The following is a 12,649-nucleotide window of genomic DNA, read 5'->3' on the forward strand; positions in this document are numbered from 1 at the left end:
ATATTTTGTGGAAACAGATGGGTCTTAAGAACAGCCTTAAATCATGTCAATAAGGGTATATACCTTATTTTAAGTTTCTGTTGATATAGGGAGTTCCAGAGAACAGGGAGAGAATGAGAAGGCTCTGTTGCCATGACATGATTTGAACAATGATTATGCACCTCGTATCACACTAAAGAGTGAAATAATATGAGCACCATGGTGCAATGAAACAAAAGAATCTTTTTGGGGGGAGCGCAGTTTGTTTGTTTTTTTTGTTGTTGTTGTTGTTGTTGTTGTTGTTGTTGTCGTCGTCGTCGTCGTCGTCGTCGTTGTTGTTGTTAATTTGTTCTTGCTCCTCTTGTCCTTATATCATTAGATAACAATAATGTTGTGCCCACATTGGTACTCTTGACACACTAATATAAGGAAATGATAAGTGGGTAATGATGGCGGTAGTGCAATCTTGAGGAAAGAGCTGCGATCACGCGGAAGAGGCTACCCTGGATAAGTCTCAATATCACTATCGTGCTATTTTTTTTCATCATTACCGACATGATAATTTTGATGTTGAAAACAGCGGGTCCCGCACGTACTCAATACATTCGTGACCTCTGTTTTCAGTGAACAGACCTTTCGAATACTCTGAGCGAGTTGAACCTTCACCAGGAAAATAAAAACACATAACAAAACAATAGAAGGATACTATTCACAGGAAACGACGCCAAATAGAACACCCGAAAGATGGAGGGATTGCATTTCCCTCTGTGGATAAAAGGAAAGAAGAAAATAACACACGATGAAGAGGAAGTAGGGTTCACATTGTGGGTACAGAATGAGTCACTCTGTAACTCTACCGGTAAAAAGTTCCTGTCAAAGGATCTCGCTTGTTGGAAGAATGTGTGCATTCGTCACGTCTGTCTTACGTCTGATACACGCACTCCATGCAAGTCGAGGTGCACGATGGCATATCATTCAGGCCAAAAAAAAGTAAAGTACTGAGAAAAGAAAGGAAACTAACTTTACAGCTTATAACAAGTCAAAATCTTAACATTACTTAGAGAAGATAAAAGAGGATTTTCTTCATTGCTCGTTTAACATGTCAACCTTCCGAATAGACGATGTATAGTTCCTTACCAATTAACATCAACAACAAAACAACAACAACTAATTAACAGAGAAAACCATAAACAAACAAAAAACAATATTGTATCTCTCTAGCTGAATTCTTTGTGGTATCACACATTGATATATTTATGTTAGTGATTATACAAGGGCTACATGTAGAATTGAACACATTCTTTGAATATGAAGTTTTGCGGAATTGTCTTTTTTGAACAGACAACATCATTATTATTGTTATTATTTGGATTACAAAAGAGAACGGTCAGGATTTTATGTTTAGATAGCGTTATGACACATTTTCCCCGTTCTTTCATTTCTTCTCATAATTATGGAACTCACTCTCTCAAATAGATCAACACGCCAACCCGCACTAAAAGAAGTATAAAAGAAGTTATCAAATAATAACCAACCAACATACTTTCTCGCTTCGATATAGTGAATAATTGTAATTACTTCTCATATATTCCATGCTTAAACCCCTATAGTATGAAGACTTCAAAACACACTCTAAGCATTCGGCATATTTGATAGAAAAATACCCACTGTTGCCTTTGGCATACTCAGTAATGACTCATTCTTACAAATTTCTCAAGGTGTGTCGGATTTTAAAGGGCAGGAACATCATCCGCTGCTGGCATAATAATGGTCGTTGTGGTTTTCAAATAGTATTCACCACTAGTCTCTGTAAGATAAGCTACCCTATATCCTTCCAAAAAAAAATGTCCAAGTGTGATGAATATGAGAGCAAGAATGACTTGTCCAGATCTCTACAAACTTGTCTTTTATGCTATTCTCTCTTTTCTACTAACACAATAACTTTGAACAAATTGTTTTGAACAGATAACCCCTGCTCATTTTCTTTTTCTGCTCCCAAATGTACTTTAGCATATTTAGTACTGCATTGATTTGTTTTAATTGTTGTACACGCATGTATCTGAAACATCTGAAGGAATTTTTTGTTCTTTAAAAAATCAGAACAGTTATTTATGCGATGAATATCTTCACAACACTCAATAGACATAGGTAACGAAAAGAAAAAAGTACCATGTTGAACATTGTTAAAGGCGCCAAACATTTTTTTTTCGTTGTTCAATTAAAAACGACGATGGCTCTTACGAAATACATTGTAAATTATTTAAGTCCCAACAATATCCAACAGAAGGTTTATGTGATAACCCGTCAGCATCTAGCTTCATGTCAATCTTACACTGAATTATCAATATCACCAAAATTACCTCAATCAGTCTATTCTAGCACATACCAGAACTTTTCCCACCATATATTTTGTCTAAAGAAATGTTGTCATCTTAGATTTACTCAAAGGTATAAGGCTTATTTCAGCAATGATACTAGGTAGTGCTATCTACAATTTACATACAAGTGTGAACGTTTAGTGAAAATTACAGTTCGACCTGGATAGTACATTCAACCTAATACGTTACTTAAACACAAAACTAGGTAGACAGCAAATTCTCGTTGGAAGGAAGTAGGGGGTCATGGGTATGGTCTCAGCAGTTACACATTTCAAATTGGAAGTGTTTTTTGGAAAGCAAGATACAAGCACGATATCTAGCATTCTGTAAAATATGGCAGTATATTCGTTTTAAATGAAAATATTTTCTAATTTCGTCTCTGGAAAGCTAATAGGTAGCCTAATGGTTTAGAACTTAAGCCTACTAAATAGTCTTGACAAAACATATGCACGGTATAATTATTTGGAAATCAAAGATAACAAAGTCATATCTACTACTGATCTATAGTCTTTCAAATTTGGCACTAGCTCGGACAGCTATGCACCGATTTATTTTTGTACTGGAAAGCCGATAGCTTTACCAACAATTTTACAAGTGAATAGTCCAGACAAGAGACTAGAAAGTTATGTTTTATTTTTCATTTTTTCTCCAGAATTTCTTTTGAATATCTGTAATAAGAGACAAAGAGAAAAAAAGAAAAGGGAGAAAAAGAAGAGATGGGAACTGTTATAACACAAAATTTAAGTATTGTCATTCCTTGTTGAGGTATTGCAATACTTTGCACATTATTGCGTAACATACATATCAAGACTCATTAAACTTTTGTTAACCTCAGTTTTTTGTACATCTGCGTGTGTCTGTAACTACGTATGATTATTGGCTGGTTGGTTGGTTTTGCTTGTTTGTTTTACTTGTTTCCTTTTTATCTTCTGGAAGTCCCTAGGAAAAAAGGTACATGGATATTTGGCAGAGAGCGTGTGTGTCTGTTGTTGTTGTTGTTGTATTTGTTGTTGTTCGGGACCGATATCTTACCCTCTAGTTTCGATTCTCTTTACAAGGCTGTGTACATGACCAAAAAAAAAAAAAATTATTCTCTCCAATGTTATCCTGTGTAGAAACAGTGTATGTTATATCCTGATATACCTTTTAACCGGGCTACTTCCTGTGACAACGGCGTCAACAATGCCATGCCGCCGATAGAGGTCGTTTCTATCAATACCTTCAAAGATAAAAAGTGATATATAAGTGAAAAATTGGTTCATGATCTACTAAAGGCAACAGCTACCCAGAAGGGGATTAAGAATCATTCTGTTACCGAAAATTATGCGTGTCCTTTCCTTCTCAATTATTTTTTTTTTTCATTCTCTGCTGAGGTTATTCAAGTAGAAACTGTTGTTCAATCCCCTTGAAATGATGAAATGACATGAAAAAGTATTTATATATCCCCCTTTCTTTTTCTTGACACTCTCACCATTACTTTCCCTATAGGTTCTATAGAACTGTCACTTTACTGAAATATTTGTGTGTATGTTAGTCTTTAACAGAATTGCATTTTAAGTACTTTGAATGTAGGCTATGGTGATACAGACAAATCTTTTTTAAAACAAAAACAAAACAAAAAAACAGCAACAACAAAAGGTTCCATTCTAGTAATGAACTCTTTTCACACGAATAAATTGACTGCACAAGGCACTGTCATTTGGTTTGAGGTTTGTCAGTGGACAAAAAAAAAATAACAACAACTGCAGGATGAACCCGAGGACGTCAAAATTGGCCAACAGACATCAGGCGCGTTTCGAAAGGTTACAGGGTTTCGGAATGCTGAACTCGTTGGTACATGCACTTTTAAAGTTTTACTATTAGGCTGGCAACAACAAAACGGGTGATGCGGTGAAAATTATCAAAACAAGACATAAATAGAGAGAAAGAAAGAGGAGCGAAATTACGTTTCTTTTTACCCTGAATCATTGACTGAGGTGCTCCCCAGAAAAGTATGAGTGTGTGGACTATGCAAGCGTCGGAACTTAGAAGAAGAAACAATATTGAAACAAGTAGGAAGAATAAATTTGTGCGTGTGCTATATACATTACCCAATGCACCTGTAGAAGATAGCACTTTATGTGTTACTACGATGTACGTATATATATATATATATATATATATATATATATAAGCCTTTTTATCATGTGTAGTATATATATTCATCCATCAATCGCAATGGAACCTTAGAACGCAGTTGTCAATCAGACTAACAGACCATCTTTCTTTCTTTGTTTTCTTTTGTTTTCTTTTTTCTTTTTTTCTTTTTTTCTTTTTTTTTGGGGGGGGGCTAAAGCACTTGTCGACAGAAAGGTCGAATCTTATCAATGACGGTTATATCACTGCACGCTCTGTAACCTTGCTTGCAAAATGAGGTCCAGGTCGTGAAACTGACCATCAAAAAAACACCGAATATCGAAACCCCGTATTTCATTCTTACTGCTATCACTCGCTATTGTTGTCTGTTTTCTTCTTTCTCATTGTTTTATAGTGAGGGAAAGTTAAGAAGAGTCATATTAGTTCATTCAATGATTTTCAGTTAAGTTCAACTTTATTTGTACATTCCCTATAGTGTAACAAATTTTAATAAAGTGTCGGCGTGTTTATAATCATGAAAAATCTATAGATAATATTCATACATGTAAAAAAAAATCAACATACATCAAGTACTTTTATATTGAATGTAAACTGAGAAAGAATGAACAATCAAAACAAATTTTTAAGAAAACAAGAGGAACGCAGGAAATCATTTTCATATGCATATCCTTGACTAGGAAGATTACTTTTTTGTTTGGTTCGTTTTATTTCTTTATTTTTCATCATTTCGATTCAAAGTAACATTATGAATATCTTTTTAACTGTTTCAATACAAAATAACATCATCAATAATATTTTACAACATTGCGAACGAAAGAAAATACAGTGCAAACAAAACGTACAAATCAATTATCAACAATGACGATAAACGACGCCATATAATAGGGAATGTTTATAAGATGAAAAATGCATCAGATCACATATCGTAAGCGTGTGACTAGGCCCCGGCGAATATTGCCCCATAGAATAGATAAATGTTGTCTTTCCCGCTATAACGTTGACAAAACCACATTTTCCACAGTAGCCTGATGTTCTTTCTAATCCTACGAAGTTGCTTTAAAACCATTACCGCCATAAATCACTCCGAAAACAGGAAAACAGTGAAAGGGGGAGTAGCAGTAACCAAGATGTACTTCCTCCTCGTATACCATCAGCGCAGTGCATGCAGCTCCTTATACCCATCAATCCTACCGTCATAGTTTGACGTCTGGGATATTAATATGATGCTGAAAGAGAAAAGAACTTTGCTTACAATACCAGGCTTTCGTAATGAAATGACACACAGGATTATTTCCCCCGTCATACAGTATCAATTTCCTGTACCTGGCGAGTAGTTCCTTCGAGTCGCACGCGGAAAGGACGGTCCAAAAGTGAAGGAACTACCCTATTCAACATCTTTCATTAACATTGTCACATTCATACCTTCCCCTCCGGGCTCTCACCCCCACCCCCCCCCCCCCCACACACACACACACAATACATACCCACACTAGCACATGCATATTAAAAATCACATGCATAATGAATTATGTACACACATGACAAAGACATAAAAGTTGCCTTAAAGGAAGGTAATTGTATTCTTTACTGAGAAAGATCTGCGTGAGGATAATACACGGAAGCTTGTCAGGCCGGCGGAAGCTGTAAATGTGGGGTACACACACCACAATGCACTGGGAAATATCACAATGGGCCAATCTTCCGGTAACCGATGGGAGCAAACAGTCAAATTTGTTTCGGTATGAAGTAAGCTCTCTTTTTTCAAGTCTGTTTTACTCAGTGACTGATTCCGTGGTTTTCTGTTTTGCCAGATGAGGGAGTAAAGTCAATAAGTCAGTAGGAATTGATCAAGTTTGTTTATTGAAATCACATCCCCCTGCGGAATAGGCAAAACGATTTTGACACTTCAGTTGCGGTTTGAACGTCAGGTGAACTGTCATTTCCAACCTGCTCCTGAAGCACTGGGGTGTAAGGTCAGTCTAGATACATGTATCACAGATTGGCCAGGTATCGATAGCAATCTATCGATCGATGAACCCAGTGGATTTGCAGCGTCAACACGCAGTAGCATACACCCCGCAGCAACCTCACTCTCACTATCAGGACTTTGACGTGCACGCAAGTCTCGAGGATGTCAGTCGAACTTTCACTATTGGACTACCAGCTGCATCACAAATACCAGTATTAAGGAGAATGGAACACGTATCGACGATGAAGACTGTTGTACCCGTACTTCTCACCGCGTTTGGTCTCGTTCTGCTGCCCGCGGTCCTAGCGGCAGATAAAGGTAGGAACTCACAAACCCTTCCAGAGCAGAGTGTTCAGTTAGGGCTATATGGAAATCAGGTAAACCAACCTGTACCGCAAAACCGCATCTGGTCCCTGCGCAATTAGATTAATATTACATCTGAACAAGATGAAATATATGTGACTGTTTATTCTCCAATCCGTCTGTGCCGTCTCCGTTGAATTCAGCGTCATTTCAAATGTTCTTTTCAACGACGAATTGATACTTGGGCTCGGAGTGGACTTTGACGAATTTAATGAAGATCAAGTGGTTTTGAGTTTGTCATTTTGATGACACTATAGACAGATAACATTTTTATCACTTTATACTACAATGTACCTTGCCGTTCGGTTAGCTTCACTTCTACATCCTATTGTCAATTGATACCGTGATACGAAAAACAGGCAAAGTGCAGGCATCACGATGGTACACGAAAACAATGTACGTTATTATGTAGTACATACATGACAAAAGGTTGGAAAGATTGCAAGATAAAAAGTTAAATGTTAAATGTGTTAAAAGTGTTAAGTGTTAAATGTGATCAGAGAGAACGCTTTGGAGTAAAGTTTACATATGACAAACAATTGGGCTGCAACGAACATTCTTCGTAAGCATACCTGGACTAGGGAGATGGCTAAATGCAATTTCACCATTGACTTTAGCAGGCTATTTTCTTAATCCTGGCTGTGGCGTAAAAATCACCTGCAAACATCAACTAATGAAGAGTGTATGTTTAAGAGTGTATACATTTGGAATGTAAGAATTACCATATGGGGGTCGTTCATTTACGTTCTTTGTTTCTTTAATGTTTTCCATGTTTGCATGTAAACCTAAAAACATGACAGTGAATGGCGTGGACAAGAATGATGGTCCCTTTTCTACAGGAAAGATATCTCACAAGGCGCAAAGTAGCGTTTAGTTGTTATAGGTGTTTTTCTTGTTTGTACTTATGGTCAATGCTTGACCTCACTACAATTTCCTCCTGAGTATAAAGAATTGTTTCCTAGTCAAAACTGTACAAGAAGAAAGATAGCATCTGCTCTCATGAATGATGTCTTATAACGAAGCAAGTTCTATGCTTAACGTTTACAAACCTACATACTCTCTTTTCTATTTCTGTTTCTGTCACGCAACAGTAAAAATTTCCCTCCATGAGGGCAGCGTTTACAACCTGACTGGTCCCGACAGTATGCCCGAAAGCGACCGATCTTTGGTCTGGATTGCTTCGGCACCCGAACGAACGCGCATCCTCATTCGGGTGGTCGATTTCATGCTGCGTTCGGTCAACGATACACTCACGATCGGCACCGGTTCGGACTTTCGGGACTCCTCGACGACACTGACTAGCTTAGTGGGCCGCTTTCCAAGGCACAGCGTACTCCTACCTTCAGATATGGGCTGGCTGCATATTGACTCGGCTGCGATTAGCAGTCCAGAAAACAGAATGCGCCTTGAACTAACAGGTAGATGAGACTAGGGAGCGCTATAAAATTGATGTTTTACTGAATTGTTATTTTGTTCGCATCGTATCCCTTTTAACTTGTCGCCAGGTGGGTCAACTGTACTGTAACTCTTTCCGTATTTGGTCAGGGATTCCAATGGCCAACACCACTGTAGGCCTATATTTTTTTAATACGTAAGTCTGTATCGATGTACACAGGAAAGACAAGCTGGAATTAAGTTTATGCAGAAATTCGGGTTGATGAGTTGAAATATCAAAGGATGTCATGATGTTTATGTCATCATTATTTTGTATGATTATGTTACACTGCATGAGAAATAGCTCTCACTGAGTATCGTTCCCTCACAGTGATTCAAATAAAACTGCAGTAACCTTGGAAAGATTCTCCATCACGTGTTTTTCTTGAATATACTGTTTAAAATCCCTTATGGAAGTAATTTGAAGCAAAAGTGTGGGGCAACTCTTCGGCAAGAGTCACAAACTCTGGGAGACATTTCTAATTAGACAGTAGAAAGAATATCGAATGGCGTAAGATTTGTTGCTTTCAAACTGCACTTATTTTAAACAGCAGTGTACTCCCAAACATCAAAGAAGCAAACCTAGAAAACCGCGTGATCTCTAGCTGGACGGATGTAACCCATTGCATTGTTACTCGTCTGATATCATCATTGGGTATGAATAACATTTACTTTGCGATAAGAATCCCAATATGAGAAAGGGTTAATACTCATCGTGGTATATCACGGGTCATGGGCAAGATTAATATCAGTATATCGAGGTACGCACGTTCAATTACAATGGCACATTATCGCTGTTACTGCGGAAGCTGTGGTATGCCCGGCCCTTACGTAAGACTTCCCTTCTGTCAAATTATCTCCGACCTAACAACAAAACTGCATACATAGAACATAAAGATTTAGGGAAATCCGAAAGTACAAAAGACAACCAATATTAGCAGGGTTTAATGTTTGTTTGATTGTTTGTTTAGTTTGTGGGGGGGGGGGGGGGGTTTGCACTATCCTGATTTACTTTTTTTTTGCAATATCCTGATTTACTTGTTGTTTTTTTTTTGTACTATCCTGATTTGCAACACTCCTGATTTACTTTAAGTGTTTCTGAGCGAATTTCCTGTAACCACTTGTGTAGATTTTATAGCTAGGAATCTCACCAACTTCTTTTTCTCAGTTGTGTATAAGCGTTATGAAACATTACAATTTTGAGGGGAGAAGGAAGGAGTCTGAGAAAATCTTTGTTGAAGTCATGCATTCCATGATGTTCTTTATCTTCAGCGTTGCAGCCTCACCAAGAAATAGCAATGACGGGTAACAGTCCAATTGAAATATCCTCGCCGGGTTATCCTCTCGAGTATCCGAATTATGCTGACTTTTCATGGACTATCAAAGTTCCTGCCGGAAATTCCTCCCTGGTTCGATTCATCGACGTCGACGTGGAGTATTACTACGACAAAATTCTTATAGGAACCGGAGTCGAAGTGGAAGATGCGTCGTGGTTGACCCGAATCTCGAGGAGTTTCAACGGAACCGTGTTGCCGACGGATGTGGTTCTAGCCGAACGGTACATCTGGATACGGTTCAAGTCGGACAGATCGAAGACATACGGAGGATTCCAATTATCTGTCATCCCTCGTCCGAGCCTGGATAATTTTGGTACGACTGTGGTCAATCTATTGTCAGATATGTTTTAAAAAGATAAAGGTACAAGAGTATTTTCAGCATTAAGGTGATTTTTTCATTTTCTTTTTTTATTAGTGGAAAAATGAGCAAAGAAAATGGGATTCCGTCGGAATTCGAACCCGAGACCTCCGGATGCTAGCCCGGTGCTCTACCGACTGAGCTATAGAAAGCCCTACTACAGTGTTCGTCCCAGAAACCCTTAATTCTCAAAGCTCTTTTTTTTTTTCTGAAAGAGACACAATGGACAATGTCAATGACTTGCAAAAGAAAGAAAAAGAGATAACGAATAAATCATATGTTTAGATTATATATATATCATGAAAGCGGATTTTGTTTTAATTGTGGATTTATCAGGCTTGAATAAATAATCTAAATCCGTCTTAATTGCGTACAGAATGCAAGCCTATTGGTAACTTGTTTATTTCGTATAAAAATATACTCTAACCCCACGTGATATATTGTATAATATAGTCTTGTTATGCTTAACATGAAGGTATCTGATTTTTCCCCTCTTATTGCACACATGAAATGTATATTTCTGTTGTCACATTTGACAGATTTCTACGAGGAAAGTTCTGGCCAGCCTATAAAGCTTGACATCGGCGATGAAATCAATCTGGTTTCGCCAAACTACCCATCGCCTTACCCACACGGAGAGAATACTACATGGTACTTTGACCCACCGACCGGCCACCTGTTGCGCGTTGACGTCATTTCCTGTCACCTCGAACCGCGTCATGACTCCGTCCGGATCGGAACTGGGCGGCAGGTCGACGGAAATTCTTCCCTTCGGTTAACCGGCACGTCAACACCACGAGGATACAGTCAACTGTTCGCAGTAAACGAGTCTCTGTGGATCCAATTCCTGTCGGACTTCAGTGTGTCCTACCAAGGATTTTGGTTAAGAATATCCGCAGAACGGGAAATAGTACAAGGTACACTTGCAGTGTAACGAAAAAAATAACAAAGCGCGAGTACTGAAGCTCATTTCAATCGTAAATTTCTTTTTCTTTTTATGTCTGCCGCTTGGGTGTATGAACTTCATAAACTATTTCGATGACTCATACTTTTTTCTCCTACACATTCCAGCATTCTCATCTTGGTAAAACAGCATATACACGAAGGACGAAATGAATAAAATATAACCTCCTCACATTTGTGCAATAATGCCCTCCCAAAATTTCTTGGGCAATGTTTAACCGAGTGATATCGCCGGAAAAAAATAAAGTGGGTATGTTTAACTGAGAGGAAGAGAATAATACTTTGCTTATGGAAAGGGAATGGGGCTTCATTTTGCTTCCTTTAAATGATATACTCACACCTATTGACAAGAAACGTGTAAACAATTATATGAAAAGATGTATGCTCCGTTCCATTAAACTCGAAACAGATGGAAAAGAAACTTTTACTTTGTTTAAACGTCATTAAAAGCTGTTGTTCATAATGCATTGCTCAATGTGAAAGTAGGGTCTTTGCCTTTAATAGTGTCAAAATTTGGTTTGGTAAAGTAATAGTAGCATTTCACAATTCAATTAAAGATACGTTTGATGTCATTGTCGTCGTTGTTGTTGTTTTTTTGTCAACAAAAGGTATGGCAGATCTAAGCCCTGTCACATTGGAACATGTGAAATAATAAAAAGATCGATCATTATGAAGTAAACGCTTCTTTAACTGTTGTATTTTTATCAGGCAAGTACAGAACTATACATACTTCAAGTCGAGTACGATATTGATATCGTATCGTTCTTCTGCAACACAGTTTTGCTCCTTCACGCATTTTTCGGGGTTTTTTTCTCCTCGGGTTATTGATGATGCATTGATGGATTTACTTTATTTTGGCTGTTGTTTTTACCATGAGGTTATCTTTTATAACTGACCTCTCCATTATTTTCTGTTTTCTAATGCGTACAAGTTGCAATTCTGGTCTAAAATCCTACTTTTTTCACTTTATTATGATATGCTGCAGATAACTCCGACAGACCGTCAGGTATCAGTGACTCTGGTGCGGTCGACCCAGCGGAGGTCGGCCACGATAAAGGTAAGGTGCCGCTGGGACTCTCGGATAATGGTGACGTTAACACTGGTTAACATTGCAAGTACGCAAGATTTCGGTTGTTGATAAGACAGTGTTATGATGTCCTTGCGATTTTTGTTGTGGGTCTTCAAAATGACATCAGAGTGACAAAAAATATATGCACGATGTCAGTTTTGTGATTTAGGTTTTGCCTCTATATTGGTGTAGCCAAGCTGTTGAGCAATGTTTATCAAGGCACAATGTTTTCCTCGGGCAGATTTGCGTCAAGGAGCATATCTGTCTGCTCCCATGCGGGACAGTAATAAAACCTTCCCCTTTCATACTTTTGCAAGCTCCACATTTCAATCTAACCCCATCCGCCCAACCCACTCTATCATTCTTCATCATCCAAACCTAACCCCTCCACCATCCCACACTAATTCCCCATTATCCCACTCTTACCCCCTCCCCTTCTCCATCACTCCATCTAACCTCCTCCACCACGTGCACTCTTACTTCCTTCACCATCCCTCCTTCACCCCTCCACTACCCCATGGTATTGCCCTCCATCATACCACACGTACCCCAATCACTACCCCTTCTATACCCGTCCACTTTCCACCATTCCACTGTAAACTCCTCCCCCATCCCACTCTTTATTGGCTTAACAAAGCTGTAAATCAAGGCACAATGGTTCAT

General features: G+C 38.4%; 1 protein-coding gene across 1 annotated transcript; it reads left to right on the forward strand.

The window, feature by feature from the left end:
* The first annotated feature begins 6,704 nt into the window (after positions 1–6,704).
* On the forward strand, positions 6,705–12,024 carry LOC140233986 (procollagen C-endopeptidase enhancer 1-like). Its single transcript, XM_072314073.1, has 5 exons — positions 6,705–6,780; positions 7,917–8,243; positions 9,532–9,909; positions 10,494–10,871; positions 11,903–12,024. The coding sequence occupies exons 1-5, from the start codon at positions 6,705–6,707 to the stop codon at positions 12,022–12,024; spliced, it is 1,281 nt and encodes a 426-aa protein (XP_072170174.1).
* Positions 12,025–12,649: the final 625 nt, after the last annotated feature.

The sequence above is a fragment of the Diadema setosum genome, chromosome 10 (genome assembly GCF_964275005.1).
Source record: "Diadema setosum chromosome 10, eeDiaSeto1, whole genome shotgun sequence".
NCBI lineage: Eukaryota > Metazoa > Echinodermata > Echinoidea > Diadematoida > Diadematidae > Diadema > Diadema setosum.